Here is a 16,731-nt window from a genome sequence, read left to right on the forward strand (position 1 = left end):
TCTAAGAAGAGTATCACAAGACTGCACCAAGCTATTTACTGTAGAGTCACGTTCAGAGGACATGCAGTCATATGGCTCCTTTTCTTAGGGAATACTTATAGACCAAGTAGAACTGCAGGTATGATGGCATAATACCACTTTTTCCTTCTGGTACTGATACTGATATTGAAACCTTGAGTGTCTGCTGAAACCAGTACCAATCGTCTGTTTTTGTTTCGTTCTTTAAAAACTACTAAGGTTTAAAATTAGCTATCTTAATTCAGACACTTTACACAAGATGGCCAACGTTTTTAAACTAACAGCATTTTTAACTAAGTGTTTTTTTGTTGTTGTTGTTTATTTGTTTTTACTTTTAAGGTTTTTTGGCATTTTATCTTGGACTCTTTATTTCAAAACAAAAACAAACAAGCAACCCAGACATACCGACAATAATAATAACAACAACAAAAAAAATGTAATGCAAAATTTGACTGTTAAAATAAAGGAATTCTGTCTACTATAATACTTCGCTATGTGCTCATGGTTTTTATTTCAGTGTTGAGCCACATTAGTTTCACTTTTGTTTATATGTTAATATTTCTGGTTAGATTTGTTATAGAATTGGATTGGATTCATTCTTTTTTTCTAGGTGCCAGCATTTTCTGCTGGTATTGACCCACTATCAGATCAGTGCTCGCTTTAACTGCAAGATTTTGTCCAGTGTTGTAACTTGGTGTGTTTCCTGACCTAATTTCTCATAGTCGTGTAACAGAGAAGCTAATAATTAAGCCTAATTTATGAAACAAATCTCCTCACCTTGTATTAATAATACATGGTAACTCATGCAATGCACACACCTACTTTAAGGAGCTTGCTGTTTTCTAGGCTTGCTGTTTTTATTTTGTCTGAGAGACAGCAAACAACTTGTTTTTGCATGCTTAGAGGAGTACAGACTTGAGTACTGTTGTGTATGTGTGTGTGTGTGCATGTGTAAGAACCAAAGTAGGAATGTTTGTGTATTATTCCAAGACTGTCCCTAGATATTGCTGCTATCTGATGGAGAGAGACAATAGGGGTGCAGCTGGCAGGAAGTGTCCCAACAGAGCACTGCAGTCGCAGGCCTTCAGTAACTTCTCTCTGGAGGGGGGGTAGTGTAGTGTGACCAGAGCAGGACATAGATTCTTATCTCCCCTTCTAACTGATTTATACCATACACCTGCTCTTCCCAACAGAGGGGAGTATGAGGGACATTAGCGCACAGAATGGATCAAGATGATGAGGGGAACAAGTGAGTACTGTGAGGAGCAGGAAGGTGGTGGTGGGGAGTCAAACGGTCTAAAAACAGCACAATGCAGAAATAGGAAATGGTAAAGCTTACAGAAGGACACAGCCAGCAGGAAATGAGCAGCCAGGTGTGAAAGAAGATTTTGCAGGAAGGAACAGGGGTTGAGGACGTTGGAAACAGTAGAAAAGAAAAGGGAATGATTACAGGAACTGGTAAAGAAAAGGAAAAAGTCATGGCTATAAAGACAGGCAGTGTGGAGGTGGACCGTATTAGTCTTTGAGGAATGGTGAATTATTGAAAGAGTGAGGGGCTGGGAGGCTAGAAGGAGGTCAAAAGGTCATGGACTCCACTCAGTGCTGTAAACACACACACAGCTGACCTGTTCAGCACTGTTTAATTCAGAGATCACTTTACTCTGCCGCTCCAGTGCCAGGCTGCTATAATTAGACTTCGTTCATTTGTTCTTAAATGAGAACAAGATGAGTTATTCTTTAGGGTTTTTTGCTTTTTTCCATGGTAAGATTTAACAATCTCACTGTGGAATTTAACTTGGTGCTTGAACTCTCTATTTGTGGTTTATAGGACATGTACACAGTTTTAATATATAAATAGGAATGACACAAGGAGAGAACATTTCCAGCATTGCCTTTAAATTGTCTGTATTGCATGTCTCTGTATATTAGGGCCCAACAGATATTTCAGTGGTTGATAATACTGGCAGTCTAATATCACTGATATTTGACATTAGTGGGATAATATCACTGATCGTGTCTTTTTTTGTCACAGTGCCAGGATTTAACTCACCATCTCCTGACGACAGACAGTTAGACCGTTAGACATGCCTTTGGGCAGCTCAATATGAGGCACTCCAAACCTTACCTTTAGCATGGGAATAATATGTTTAAAAACTTTTTTTTTTATGATGGGAACTAATCAACAATAAGAAAAACTAAGATATAATAAAAAGACCAAGACTACAATATATGATTTAAGACTGAGTTTCTGTTGTTTAATTGAGTTTAAGAAGAACCGACAATCATATCAGTCAGTAAAGCTCTATGTAATTAAAACTATAATAATAAAATAATCAAAAATAAAAATATATTATATTGGCCTATAGTATCACTTGTCAGAATTTTTAGCCCCCTGAAATCGGTATCGGTATCAGCCATAAAATTTTTATATTAGTCAGGCCCTAGTGTGTGCATGTGAGAGTGTTGACATGGAAAACTTAACTAAAATATCAAAAGTTCTGATGTACTTCATCAACAGTATTAATTATGTTATTAAAGTTCTTTGTAGAAGTTAAAGTTTGCATGACCCACAAAGTAGGAATAGGAAATGAATAACTGTAAATGAGTTCCCAAAACAATGATTGCACCGCTAAGAAGAAACAAGGTTATGTGAGTCCAATTCTCCCTGAGTCTGCTGTTTAGAGAGTAAACGCGGGCATGTGTGGGACAGCACACTGTCATGGCCAGCGTTTCCATGGGAAGAGGCTTTGATCAGGATCTGAATACACATCAAACATCCTAGCCCAGCAGAAGCATCTGCGCCCAAATGGGATTAGGGCTGTGGGGATTTCTGCACCACGATCTGGAGCTCCACTGGGTTCCAGGCACAGCACTGGCATTTCCCGCCCATTCTCCCCCAGCCTCCACCAAGACGCAGAACGGTTCCTGGGAGATTCACGCCTCGCCGCTAATCCTTTCCGGCAGCACTGGAGCTATTAAGACTTATCATAACGAGATTTCAGCAGCCAGCCACGGCTCTCGCTGCGGACTTGATTAGAAACACCTGCAGCGGACAGCCGCAGTGTTCGCTCACTGTTGTAACAGAAAGAGATGAAAGAGCAGATTTAAAGTTCTGGGGTAATTGGCCTGTTTTGTTTGGCCAGTAATAGCCCACTGGGTGAAATTATACTGCAGTACATACTCATGGTTTTACTCATCATAATGAAGCTTATGCAGAAACTGAGTTGGAGCACTTGGTTTAGCTTGATGCTCTGATGGAGTCACACAAGTCAGACTTCTGACTATCATCATTGACAAAAACATCAAATAACTTAAAATATTTTCCATCCAGCACCATCTAAACCAGTCCTTTGTGGTTGGAGGGTCTGAGGCAGAGAATAGGAAAAAGTACTTGGGAAGCAGGAGCAGGAGCCTAGAAGTCACTCTAGAGCATAGATCGGTCTGGGGAAACATTAGGGCCTGCCCAGAGTAGAACTCACTAGTTTTGGGGGGATTCAGGCCTGGAAGACTCTTTAATCTTATTATCCCAGGCTCAGGGAGCTATGTTTGGGTTGGGGGTTTTGGGTGGGTGTAGTAGGGGGGTGGGGTGCTTTAAGGCCATGTATGGGGTTGGAACAGCCAACCACTCAGTGGGAGTGTGTATGGGGTCAGAGAGGGGGAATTGAGCAGGTTCTCCATGGTTTCATGTGGGTGGATTGTAGCACTGAGTGTTGGGTGTGTGGGTGTACAAAGGTGAGGGGAAGCTGAGTATATGGAGAGTGAAATGATCCATGATGATGCTAGCCTGGGAAGTTTAGGCCTGGGTCAGGGAGGGATGGACACAGTTTAAAGCTCTGACCTTTTTTGTCCTCTCCTCTGACAGCTCGTACCTCAGATGTCTACATTCAGCCTCAAGGCCGAGTTATTTATTGTAAGAGCTGTGTGTCTTATTCTTTCATTGTTGTGTAACTGGAGTGAAGAAGGAGAAACAGCATGAAGCATGCTCCAGAAAAGACACACTGAACTCCGAATACCTGATACGTGTATTGGTGAAGTTGTGTGTGTAAACACCATGCAAATAACTGCCCTGGAACCTTCCTCTCAATAGCTTTTTCTATCTACCTCTACCTCTCTCTCTTTCCTTTTTCTCTATTTCTATGTTTTTTTGTCGCCATTTCTCACTCTTCTGCACTTTTTTTTTTTAAATTTACCAGCACATAGAAATTGCCTTTTTGAGAAGAGTAAACTGAAATGAAAAAACATCTTATATCACACTATGCTCATGTCTTTAGTGCCTGACGGACACTTATAAGCAATAGAACAATTCTATGGGAGTCAGAGATACAATCTCTGAAGCCTTTACGCACTCGCACACAAGGCAAATTAAGTTACCCTCACAGAATAAAAGAGTGCATTGCAGAATGGCAGTGTGATGGACATTAAGGTCAAGCTTGGCCACAGTCTTCAAATATCATGAGGAATAGTGCCCTCCTACACTTAGATCTGCCACTTTGACCCCGGCAGTATTTAGACCTCAGCTGGTGTGGAGCTGCTGGGATCCGTATAAGCAAATTTATCATGCAGAGTATATTTAAAAGAGCTTGATCTTTTATTGCATCTAAATTAAAGTGTTGTTTTCAGTATAAGTGAAAGTATTTTCACTGATTTACAATGAAAACATTAATGTTTCAGTTATTTAAATAAACAGTAATACTAGCATCTGCACCATTTCATCTGATTCTTTTGATATAAAAACATGATTTTTAAATTTTGCTTGGTTGATCTTGGTTGACCACTAGTACAAGCCTGAAGCTCACTTTCTAGAAAATAATAATTTAAATAGCGTTTGCATTTAGAGCTGCATTGATATGCTAATTCTGGGCCAACACCAATTTCTGACATTTTTCATGTACATATCTATTTATGCTGATAGACACACATTTTGAAAATGTATAAGAAGGAACATCTACCTGGACCAGCATCATGGAGAAATGTAACTTTTATTTGTAGGGGGTAGGGCTGTCATTCTAATGAACTTTTTAGCCAACGATTATTTGTCATATAAATAATTTAATATTATTAGTCATATAAATATTAGCTTGTTCATTCTTTGTGTCTATTACAGTACATGCCACAAGTGTCCAAACTAGTTTATTAGCCATCTTTCCCTCTCTGTGTTTACTAGGTAGCTGACACTGATAGTACTGTTGAATTGATACACTATACAGTGCTCACAAACTTTCATACAAATGTCTCATTTGTAGTCAAGAAAAGGGCAAAAATATAAGCACAAAAAACTCATTCTGTCTAGCATGCATGCTAAAAACATTAGAATTAGCAATATAGCTAACAAATAAACAACATTACTCAGTGCTGCCCTATAAAGGTGTTGGGAGCACCAAGTTTTGTTTGTTGTGTTTACAGATCCCGCGACACGTCTCACTGAATGCATTTGCTGCTTTCTTTTATTTACATTTATTTGCCTCAACCTGCTACACTCAATTCACATTTTTTTTTTGTTGCAGCTTTGTATTATTTTGAAATATAATGTGGAAAACAATAATTGTGATCATCTCATAATTGACCGGCTTAGAATCGGGTTACAAGTGCAATAAAAAGAATAAATGCAGCACAGTAGCCCAGTAATGCCTAAATGTTCAGGCCTTCCAGAATACAATAAATGCATCATCAAATATGATATTGATATCATTGTACTTACAGTCTGAAAAACTGAAATTAATTATTTCCACAAATAGTTCAGTCCTGGCTTTATTACTTCAGCCCTGTGCTTTATGTGCAGGACAAGATGCCACCTCACTAAAATGTCTTTGTACTCCACTACATGGCCAGAAATTACAGCAACCACCAGTAATTTGGTGTCAGTGACAATAATGCTGTCATCATGAGGTTATTTATTTGACAGTAAAGGGAAAGGCACGTGTAGTTCTTGGAATTGTGTCTTCTGTGCATGTACTGATGTCAGAGTAGCAGGAGTATTGCTGTTAACTCTGCTAATGTCTCTGTAGAAAAAGAAACATTCAAAATCTCACCTTTGTATGCGCCCTAAAACATGTAAAACAAAACACTTCATGTCACAGTAGTGGATGAGCAGATGGGAAAGTGAATGTTTTATGAAAGGTATGTTTCACAAATGTGACAAGATACAAGAAACTCTCTCTTTCTCATTCTTGCTGACGGTGCTGCTTAAGGTGCAGGGATGCCACTGCAGATTGATCTCTCTTGGTGATGTGGTTCAGTGTGTTCCTCCTGTACGTCACAGTGAGGAATGCTCTTTGAAGTGCAGAGGGAGTGTGTTTTGAAGTGCACTGGGGGGTGTTTAATTAATTGGACTGGCAGGCTCTTTGCAGGCCTCACTGCCTGCATTATTCCACATGGTGAGATGGCTCAGAGCATGCAGCAGCATCTTAAATATAAGAGTTGCCCCAACTGTTACTTAAACCACTACACACTATCTAACGGTCAGCCTGCCTGTGTCAAGCAATGGAGCTTAATTGCTAAAATTTCGTATGGGGTTTCTGTTGTTTTGATGTGTTTCTTCTTGCCATGCCATGCCTGGAAGACTGTAGAATGGTGGCAATATGGTAATTAGAGATGTGCTGATATGGAATTTCTGGACAGATGGACAGACAATGATAACCAAAAATTTACACCTTATTAATTAACATCAATAACTGATATATACACACAATTTTTTTTTTTGCATTTTATAAGTACACACAAAACACTAATTACATTAGGGGTATTGAATGTCTTTAGCATATCTCTGAACTGAACATTACACAATTCCTCTACTAAGAGCTAAAAAATCTTTTGCACTGCTGACATTTTGATATGTAGCATCAGAGCATGACTTTGCATCAGTGCATACATAAGCAAAAACGGAGTGCTATTATATTGGTTGTAATTGTTGTTATAATTGCACTAGCAAACTGATAATAATAATTACATTTCCCATTTACTGTCAAATAACATATATGCCATCATTATACTGTGTACTCCTAATGGTGATGTTCCAAATAGCTTTTTAGCAGGTAAGTGCTCTAACTTGAGGTCAATTGACCTATCATGCCCCACCCACAAATGTGTTTTGTCATTAGAATTGTTACTAGATTGAACATCTGAAATCCCATTCAACCTACTGAGAATTGAGAATCAGGCTAATGGTGGAGAAATTCAGCTTGGTTTCCAATCTGCCTGGTTTAGTTTAGCTATAACAACAAAGTCCAGCTTGGTAGTGTAGCCAATAAGAGCAGAAACTCAAAGTTATGTAGTAAATATAACTCCAACCTAAATACATTAGGTTAAATCAGATTTTTGCCAACATTCAGTAAAACTTGTCCAACTTTGCAACAGAAAGAACACATTTGTAGGTAAACCATGGAAAGATCAGTTTTAACAACTTTAAGAATTACAATTACTGACCTGTGGTAGTGTAAAAAAAATCTTTCTTCCTGTAGTGGTCTTCACTCTCCTTCTTTCCTTTGTGCAGAGTGTTTGTGTTGGGCGCAGAGTCGCCATGGCTTTGGTTCAGGCCCTGCTCGTGCCCACTGATCGTCCAGTCCAGCCAAGTGTTGATATCCAGCAGTGCCACTCTGTTTCGCCACCCACAGCCACCGGGGGCGCCATGGGCTCCGTCAGCAGCCTGATCTCAGGACGCACCTACCAGGAGCGCCACTGCCGCGCTGCCAGCGAATTCAGCGCCAAGTGCCGCAGGTCCACGCCGGCCACCAGCTGTTTCCGCCAGCAGGAGGGAACACTGCGCAGTGCTAGCTCCCAGGAGCAGCTCCTCAACAACCAGCCTACTTTGACCTCCAACAAGTCCACCACCCTTATCGCTGCCGGCAATGGCAACTATGGATACGTGAGTGATGAGCTGGTGGGTGACTGGAACGACAACCATGTGACAGCCTGCAGCCCATGTAGTGACACGGAGGAGCCACGGGACAACCGGACCATGAACGGCAACATTGGGGGACCTCCTCCCAAACTCATCCCTGTCTCAGGCAAGCTGGAGAAAGTAAGTCACAACGCTTTTCTGAGGTTATAAAGTAACTGCTGCACTGTCACAGGCTGTTGTTCTTCTAAAAAAAACATCCATGTACAGGTTTAACCCATAGAAGTGTAGAGTTATTCCTGTCCTGCCTCATTTATTGTAGAATGATTGTTGTACCATTTGTATACCTTGAGTACTAAAATTATTTAATTACATATTTAAATATAGTTACATAACTAATTACATTTACATTTGAAGTTAAATTTTTTGTATTTTCAAAAATGTTCTTTTCTGCAAAACAAGACTGTGTGCACAACAGTAGTAAATCATATTTGAATATTTCCTCTTATACATATATATAATCAAGCATATAGCCATGCACTCTTTACAGATAAACACTGGCAGTAGAATGGCTCATTCTGAAGACTCAACAAGTCAGTTAATCAAATGTCTGCTCTGCTAGAGCTGCCCCAGTAAATTGTAAGTGCTTTTATTGTAGAAATGTGTTTAGCACATAAAGCACCATTTCCAAAAAGGTTGGGACGCTGCGCAAAATGTAAATAAAACCAATTCAGCATGACACTGCCCCAATGCACAAAGTGCAGTTGTGGAAGAACTTGACTGGCCTGCACAGAGCCCTGACCTCAACCTGAGCCAGGCCTTCTCACTCAACATTAGTGCCTGACCTCACTAATTGTGTCTGTGTGGAAGTGAATTCCTGCCATGTTACAGAATTTAGTGGACAACTCTCTGAGAAGAGTGTATATAGCAGCAATAGAAAGAAATTTTCAACAAGCAACAAACACATGTGGATGTGATGTTTGCATGTGCCTTGTAGTGTATGAGCACAAATGTGGTATTGTTGAAAGTTTAGAATCCAGACTTTCTCTGCTTTTTTCAATTTCCTGCAAGAAAGAAATAATCAATATCAAATTATAACATGTTTTTTATCACTGTCAATAACCTGCAAAAAAAGATTAACCTCAAATTAGCTATGAATTTCTAGATTATATCAGGTTTAAAACATCTATCATTTAATGGCCAGGGGTAGGCTTAATTATTATGAAAAGCATAAAGCAATTACTGTTTTTTTGCACACAAGAGTATTGTGTGGAATTGGTGACTCATTTTTACAGATTGAGGTGACCCTTTGATCAGTGATACAGTAAAGACCCCAATACATCATTAGTCATCATTAAAAAATAGTTTGAGTAGTCTGCATGACCTTGAGCTTAGCTGCACAATGAACCGTGAGCAGGAGATGTCTCAGTGTGCTGTAGGATCCTGATATCTGATATCTGTGAGTTTTGGCAATGTATGAACTTGATAATATATGTTTTTTTATTACAGAATATGGAGAAAGTTGTAATCCGGCCCACTGCCTTCAAGCCTGTAGTGCCCAAGAACCGTAACTCAGTGCAGTACCTCTCCCCACGGCCAGGGGGCAGTCTGTCTGAGAGCCAGGGCAGCCTCAACCTTTTGCTACCAGGAGGTGGAGCGGGGCTGGTGTGTGCCGAAAAACGCAACTCGTACAGTGGAGGCCGCAATGCTCGCAGCAGCCAGTCTTGCACCATGTCCGACTCTGGCCGGAACTCTCTATCCAGTCTGCCCACCTACAGCAGCACAGGATACAGCTTGGGCCCCAGTGACGGGACGTCTGGACACCCAGAGCCCGCACGGGCTAGCGGCAGCCATGGCCATTCAAATTCTGACAGCGGCCGCTCCTCCTCAAGCAAGAGCACAGGCTCCTTGAGTGGACGGGGCCAGCCACTATCGGATAGTGGGTCATGTGGGCGGTCACCTGCCCCACCAGAGGGGTATGAGGGTGTGATTCGAGACCTGGAGGAGAAGCTGAGAGAGAGAGACCTGGAACTGCAGCAGCTCAGAGACAACCTGGATGAGAATGAAGCAGCCATTTGCCAAGTAAGGAGCTTTACATTTTGCACAGCATCACAATCAAATTTCATGGCAGACAACTTCACAAGAAATTAGTAGAAAATAGATAATTATAGTGTCATATTTGTGATTCAATAACTGCAGATATGCTGTTCCTAAAAACATGAACTGTAGTATGTCAAATATTATTAGTGTTGATAAATACATAGTCAATAATGTCTAGAGTAATGTCTCATTTATATACTGGAGGTCTCATTCCTAGACTGTTCCACACCGTCTGAATGCTGTGTGTGTGTAGGTGTATGAGGAGAAGCAGAAGCGCTGTGAGCAGGAGCTGGAGGAGCTGAGGCAGAGCTGTGCATCTAAGATGAAGCAAGCGCAACAGAAAGCACAGAGGGCACAGCAGGTGCTACAGTTGCAGGTCTTCCAGTTGCAGCAGGAGAAGAAGAAACTGCAGGAGGACTTTTCCCAACTACTGCAGGAGCGCGAGACTCTAGAGAAGAGGTGTGCCTCTATTGAGAGGGAGCAGACACAGCTGGGCCCACGACTGGAGGAGACCAAGTGGGAGGTGAGACTAGATGGAAACTGCCTTAACTGTTAATAAATGGGTGAAACTAGTGTTGAGGAAAAGCCGAGCAGTTGCCAAGCTAAGTAGCTGTTTCTTCCACTGAAAATTCAAGTGCGCAGCATTTTGGTGCTCTGTGTTATTGGCTATTTAGTTTCACTCTAACATCCAAGGACACAGTGTCTCTGACTGTAAATGCCACTCTTACCTAGCACTCCATAGGCCATCTTCACAACTTAAATATTGTTACTTTGGTCAAGTGAAGATTTTCGATATTAGCAAACATTTGTTGTACTGCAGCGACAGCAGTGTTGAAGGTGCCTTACGTCTATGTTCATATGCAGGGTATGCTTTTTGTGGTCTCATGCCTTTTGCTTCAAATATACACAATTTTGACTGCAGACATCTGTGCATTAAGATCCTGCTGGTGTGGGTTCATGCCAGTTTCCTTCCTTTCACAAACCATGCATTCCGATTCTGGATAAGATAGACACTTCCAGGCTTTCCGTGTGCCATCCCATTTTTAAACTCACTGCACCCCACACTTCTCTTCAGCAGCAAACATTCATATTACATATGCAAGATGCAGGTACAAAGTTATAAGGTCAACAAGAAAATAAAAAAGAGAATTGAAGGTACTTGAGTGCTAATAGCTCCCTTGTGTGAGAAATCTTCAATCTGTCAAATGTGAATGACTGAGCCAGTGATTGTGTTACAAGCCAGGTCCATAAGGTTGTATGCATCTGTAAATAACCCCTTTTTTCCCTGTTTTTTGCAGGTATGTCAGAAGTCAGGAGAGATTTCCCTGCTGAAGCAACAGCTGAAGGACGTGCAGGCAGACCTGGGCCAAAAGGCGGCAGAGATCGTGGCCCTGAAGGCCCAGCTGCGGGAGGCCCGCTCTGAGCTGCAGGCCAGCCAGGTGCGCTCGCAGGAGGCCCATGCGGCAGCCCGCACCCGCACGCTGGAGCTGGAGGTGTGTGAGAATGAGCTGCAGCGACGCAAGAGCGAGGCTGAGCTGCTGCGGGAGAAGCTGGGCCGCCTGGAGGAGGAGTCCAGTCGGCTGAGAGCTGCCCAGGTGACCCTGTCCACCTCCAAGGGCCAGTGCATGAGCCTGCCTCTCCCCCTGCCCCAGGGCCGCAGCCCTGCCTTCAGAGAAGGAGAGGAACAGCTGCTTGCGTACGAGAGCGACGAGGCTAAGGCTCAGCGGCAAAGCAGCGATGTGCTACACACACTCCGCCAGCAGGTGGAGCGGCTGCGCGCCGAGCTGCTATACGAGAGAAGGCGCGGCCAGGACCAGCTGGAGGCCTTTGACGAGGAGCGGCACGTGTGGCAGGAGGAGAAGGACAAGGTGATCCGCTATCAGAAGCAGCTGCAGCAGAACTACATCCAGATGTACAGGCGCAACCGTGAGCTTGAGCGAGTCATGAGGGAGCTGAGTCTGGAGCTGGAGAACAGGGACATGGAGGAATTCGACATGCGTAACAATGACATCCACTTTGAGGAGATCACAGCCACTGAGATTTAGCACACATCTAACCCTTCCCCCCATCACACTGACCTCTCAGATCAGGGGTGTCAGACTTCAGTCCTGGAGGGCCACAACATTGCAGAGTTTACTGTTCTGCTTCCTGCCTGTAACACGCCTGATTCAATACATATTATCAAGGTCTTTATTAGTTGAATTCAGTGTGAAAAAAGGGGAAAGTACTAATCTCGCCAGGACCCGAGTTTGACACCTCTGCCTTAGATTGTCCTTAAAGACAGATCGCCACAGCAAATGCAAAAACAGGGACCATGCTTTTCCAGAGCTGTACCAGTGTTACGGATATATAGGCTAAATAGTCCTCAACAGTATTTCCCAACAAATCCGCTTTCCAAGCATGTTAATGCACGCATGTTCAGAGTGAGAAATGAGTCAGTGTTGGAGTCAGTCCTGGACCAGAGAAACAGGAAGATCCGCTGTTTTCTTGGGTAGAGTTTCAGAATGACATGGCTATTCTCCTGTTTGCTCTACTGCCACTCAGTCTGGATCTGCAGTTCTTCATATCGTGTAATGGACTCATATCATGTTCTGTGTTTGGACACAGTAACGGCACTAATAGGAGAGGGGAACCTGCACTAATGGACTTCTCTGTACTGGCATTAATATTGATGTCATGGAACTCTTAAGCGACATCCAGGGAAAACCCTACAGTTGCTGTACTGAATATTGGAGTGGAAGTCAAATCAGGACACTTACTGCAGTTAGTGCATTAACTCTTGGAGTTTTTCTCACCAGTTGCTAAGGCATCTAATGTGTCATGAGGCCCTATTGATAGCTGTTATCATATAGGGGCCCAGCACAAATCCAGAGAATAACATCTTTCCTATTCTCTCAATGCTCACTGGTTCCTCAGCATCCAGATACTAATCACTTTATCTAGAAGTACTATTTTTCTAAGTAGATGTCTAAAAACACAGCCAAATTCTATTTTTTGCCTGTCTTTTCTTCAGACCCTAATGTAATGCAAAATAGTGCAAAACACTGCAGTGCACACGCAATGTAGAGTGAATAGCATGTGTGCATGGTACAGTAGCATTCTGTCTGGAGATCGTATTTATAGTGATCTCTCTAGAGATGCGATGTCTAAATAAGACATCACAAAGGTCACATACTGCTCCAGTCAGCAGTGACTTCTCCCACAGTGGGTGGGGCCACTGCTCATATTAGTAGCATAGATCATGTATGCATAAATATCAACTACAGTTTCCCAAATACTAATCAAATATTTGTGGTCACAAAAGAAGGGATATATCCATATATACACTATATAAACTTTGTTGTTTTTAGAGAACAGACTCTTTAAAATAAATGTGAATGGAATATTGAATATATATAATGTATATTTTTATACATATACATATATATATATATATATATATATATATATACATAGCGCCTCAAGCTATTTTGTGGTAACACAGGTTACTTTGTGGGTTTACCAGTCCTCTATCTCATATCCTGTAACAAATATTCCAGTGGAGGGATCATTTGCCATCAGCACTTCATAAGGTACTTTTCAGTGACTGCTCACAGTTCTACAGTAGATTTCATGCATTATCAAAATATGCATTTTTCTGTTATGGTTTTTGACATTAGACCAAGCTGACTGAAAAAATAAATAAACAAAATTTGAATTTTTTTAAAGTGCCAAATGTTACATGCCACAAACACTGCTTATTTAGTGTTTTCTAGACTTTCATAAAAATTATTATGTTAAAAGATTGTTTGGTTTTTCATCATATATATTAGAAGCAGATCAGTCATTGTGCTGAACCTTACTGCTCATCGCAACTGACTCTCCCTTATACCACTTTAGCATAGCTGCTTCACTTGCATCATAATGTATGTATAGTCTCTGTTCCAAACAGCCAAACAGACCAGCATTAATCAGAATGTTCTTGTTCTGCTAGTTTACTCAGAATTGCAGGTCTGGTCATATCCTCACCGTGAAACCTTTCATTCAGTAAATTCTTATGTTAACCACAGTCTAAATGTAGCTCTACATCCACACTGCCTAAGACTTGTATTTCTGTTCAGACAAAGAAGCGCTGAGATTGGACGAGGGAAAATAGGTGCTCTCAACCTGATCAGACTGTTAACTTTGTTGTAGGCTTCTTCAGTTATATAGCAGCACTGTCCCACTGCACAGGATTAGAGAGTGCGCAAAACAGAAGGTCCTCCTTCATTTTTAGTGCTTTTTGTTCTTCCATTCATTACTGTATCATAGTCATGACTAAAACACACATGTAAATATTCCTAACATTGTATACAGTGACATATTCTAGTCTATATGCAGACGAAAGTATCTATCTCAAAGGTGTAGCCACTGTGAATAGACCAAAGCAAAGTAACATATTTGTTTTAATTTGTCTTTTCTTCATGTATGTTTGTTGTGTTTCCTTTGTCGATTCATGGTGTTTGTAGTCACTCATGTATATTTCATGCTGTACATTTCTTGTAAAGAAACTGTGTTTTTAATTAAAAAAACAAGAAGTCACAAGTCAGAGTGATTATTGCTGCTATTGTTACTATTCCACAGATGTCATATGCTGTCATAAACTGTCATGGTTAGTTGTGACATGTAATCAGATATTGGCAGTGAATGAAAAGTAACCTGATGATGCTTAAAAAGTGAAAATCACTGTGTTGAGAAAGAAAACTGAAAGAGAATTAGACAGGACTAATTTAGTACTTTTACTGTTAAAAAACTGGGTTTTTATGGGCGCTTAAAAGACATTAAGCAACAGAGGAATAAATTCCCCATGGTCTCCGCTTCCCAGAGTGATTTATCGTCTGTGAAAAATTTGCAGCATTTTTCTTACAGCTTAAGTGTCCAAATGGTTAGTTAAATTCTGAAAATATAATACTACATGGATATTCAAATGCACCTGTAGCTGAGTTCCAGAGCGACTCCGCAATGACAACGGAAAATCGTCATGTGGGCATGGCCTTGGAAATTTCTTGCAGTCTGGAGTTTCTCCTGCAAGGGGCACTATTAGCACGCAAGTCATGAACCTACACCAGAAGGAGCTCATGAATGCACGTTTTTTTTTAATAACATTTATTAAAAAAGGTGAAGTAGTTTTCAGAATATGTTGTATTACTCAGTACTGTATTATTTAGTAATTTATTTATTTAATTTTTTTTTACTATTTGGTTCAAAAATTTTTAATTGGGTTCATAATTGCAATTGTTTTAACTTGGAAATCTTATGCAAATTATTTTAGATATCACCCAAGCCTAATGTCCAGTAATAAAACAGTGGCACGTTACTGTTTTATTATTACTGTAAATTGTCGTGACAAATGGTGTAATATTTCACGTTATTAGAGCTAGTGTATGCAGCAAAAAGTATCTATGACATAATATCATAACTGTACATAATACGTCATGACAACTCATGACAGCATATGACATTTGCCATAGTATGTTTATGGCATGGTTATGTCAATGTTCTGTAGCAGGGTTTAAGTAAAGTGTTAGCTTTTGCTTGCATTATTTTTATAATTTAACTTGTCAGGAGACTTTAACAAATGAAGACACATCTAAGAAGCACACCATTGAAAGAACATGGTGACAAGAGACAGTATTTCAGTTTTATTTTTATTATGGAATAATCACACAGGACTTTTGTAATAAAATCAGTTGTAAAAACATTTGCCAAACATGTGCCCTCTCTGAACGACAGTGGGGCCTATCATGTTTATAATGGAAAAACTCAGTACCTGTTCTTGACCCTGCAAGCTTTTCAGATCCTGTTGGTCTACTGCACTGTTAATGCACAGATGTAAGGCACTCTGCAAAGATGTAACATAATCTCATAATGACCCAAGTGTTCAGCTTTGGAAACTCACAGACCAAGGCAGATGAAGCCTTGCACGAGTCTCCTCACCACATCCTTAAAGGACTGGCTTAAGAGACGAAAAAGGAGAGATTGAAATAGGCTGCGATTTGCAATAATCTGCTAGACATTCACTTAATCAAAACATCAAGTTTGACATAATACAGAGACTTAATCTGAGTGTAAATCTCATAACCTTGTTCAGTCTCTGTTATGCATGGGCGGGAGAGCTCCAGAACTCTTCACTCCCTCTCCTTGCCGGGATGAGTGCTAGTGTTATGACTTAGATTATCACCATGCCAACATGCTTCTTATCACATTACACTGGCTGAAGCATAAGCTACGACCAAATTTAGACACAAACCCTCACTGCCTCGTATTTATTTAGAGTTGCTAACCTCTCACTGGTGTGGAATGAAGAAGAGATATTGGAATCTGGAAAGAATGTTGTATGTGCAAATTCTTAAAAACTATTAGTAATGCTATCAAAGGAATACTTTCAACATAAGTCCTCTCTGCTGCATCTGTACTACACTGTCAGTTACCATGGACAAGCATCTGCCTATTGGCTACTATTATATGTGTTCCTACTTGATGGGTTTTGTGTTCTTATATTAAGTACAGGAAGATGTGCTGAAATCATTGTGGTAACTAAATCTATGCCACAAATGTGGCAGATAGAGATATTTGCACAAATAGCCTAACAATTATTAAACTACGGTATAAAAATGATAAAGGAAGCAGAAAAAGGAACTGGTCTGGTCAGAAGCGCTCTATGGAAGTCCTCTCAGGAACCTCACCCTTGGGTAAACTGGTTCAGCCAACTGGTTAGCATTATACAATGGCAGCTTTGCTTTTTTCTATAGGTTCTATCC

General features: G+C 40.8%; 1 protein-coding gene across 3 annotated transcripts in view; it reads left to right on the forward strand.

Moving 5' to 3' along the window:
- The window catches only part of lzts2a (leucine zipper, putative tumor suppressor 2a), a 73,724-nt gene extending 59,212 nt beyond the window's left edge, over positions 1-14,512 (forward strand). For all 3 annotated transcript variants that reach the window (XM_036573979.1, XM_036573981.1, XM_036573980.1), the window contains 4 exons: positions 7,508-8,035; positions 9,362-9,934; positions 10,206-10,475; positions 11,251-14,512. In XM_036573979.1, the coding sequence (XP_036429872.1) occupies positions 7,535-8,035; positions 9,362-9,934; positions 10,206-10,475; positions 11,251-11,997 (2,091 nt within the window). In that variant the 5' untranslated portion in view covers positions 7,508-7,534 and the 3' untranslated portion in view covers positions 11,998-14,512. The remainder of the gene's footprint in view (positions 1-7,507; positions 8,036-9,361; positions 9,935-10,205; positions 10,476-11,250) is intronic.
- Positions 14,513-16,731: the final 2,219 nt, after the last annotated feature.

Source organism: Colossoma macropomum, unplaced genomic scaffold, assembly GCF_904425465.1.
Source record: "Colossoma macropomum unplaced genomic scaffold, Colossoma_macropomum, whole genome shotgun sequence".
Taxonomy (NCBI): domain Eukaryota; kingdom Metazoa; phylum Chordata; class Actinopteri; order Characiformes; family Serrasalmidae; genus Colossoma; species Colossoma macropomum.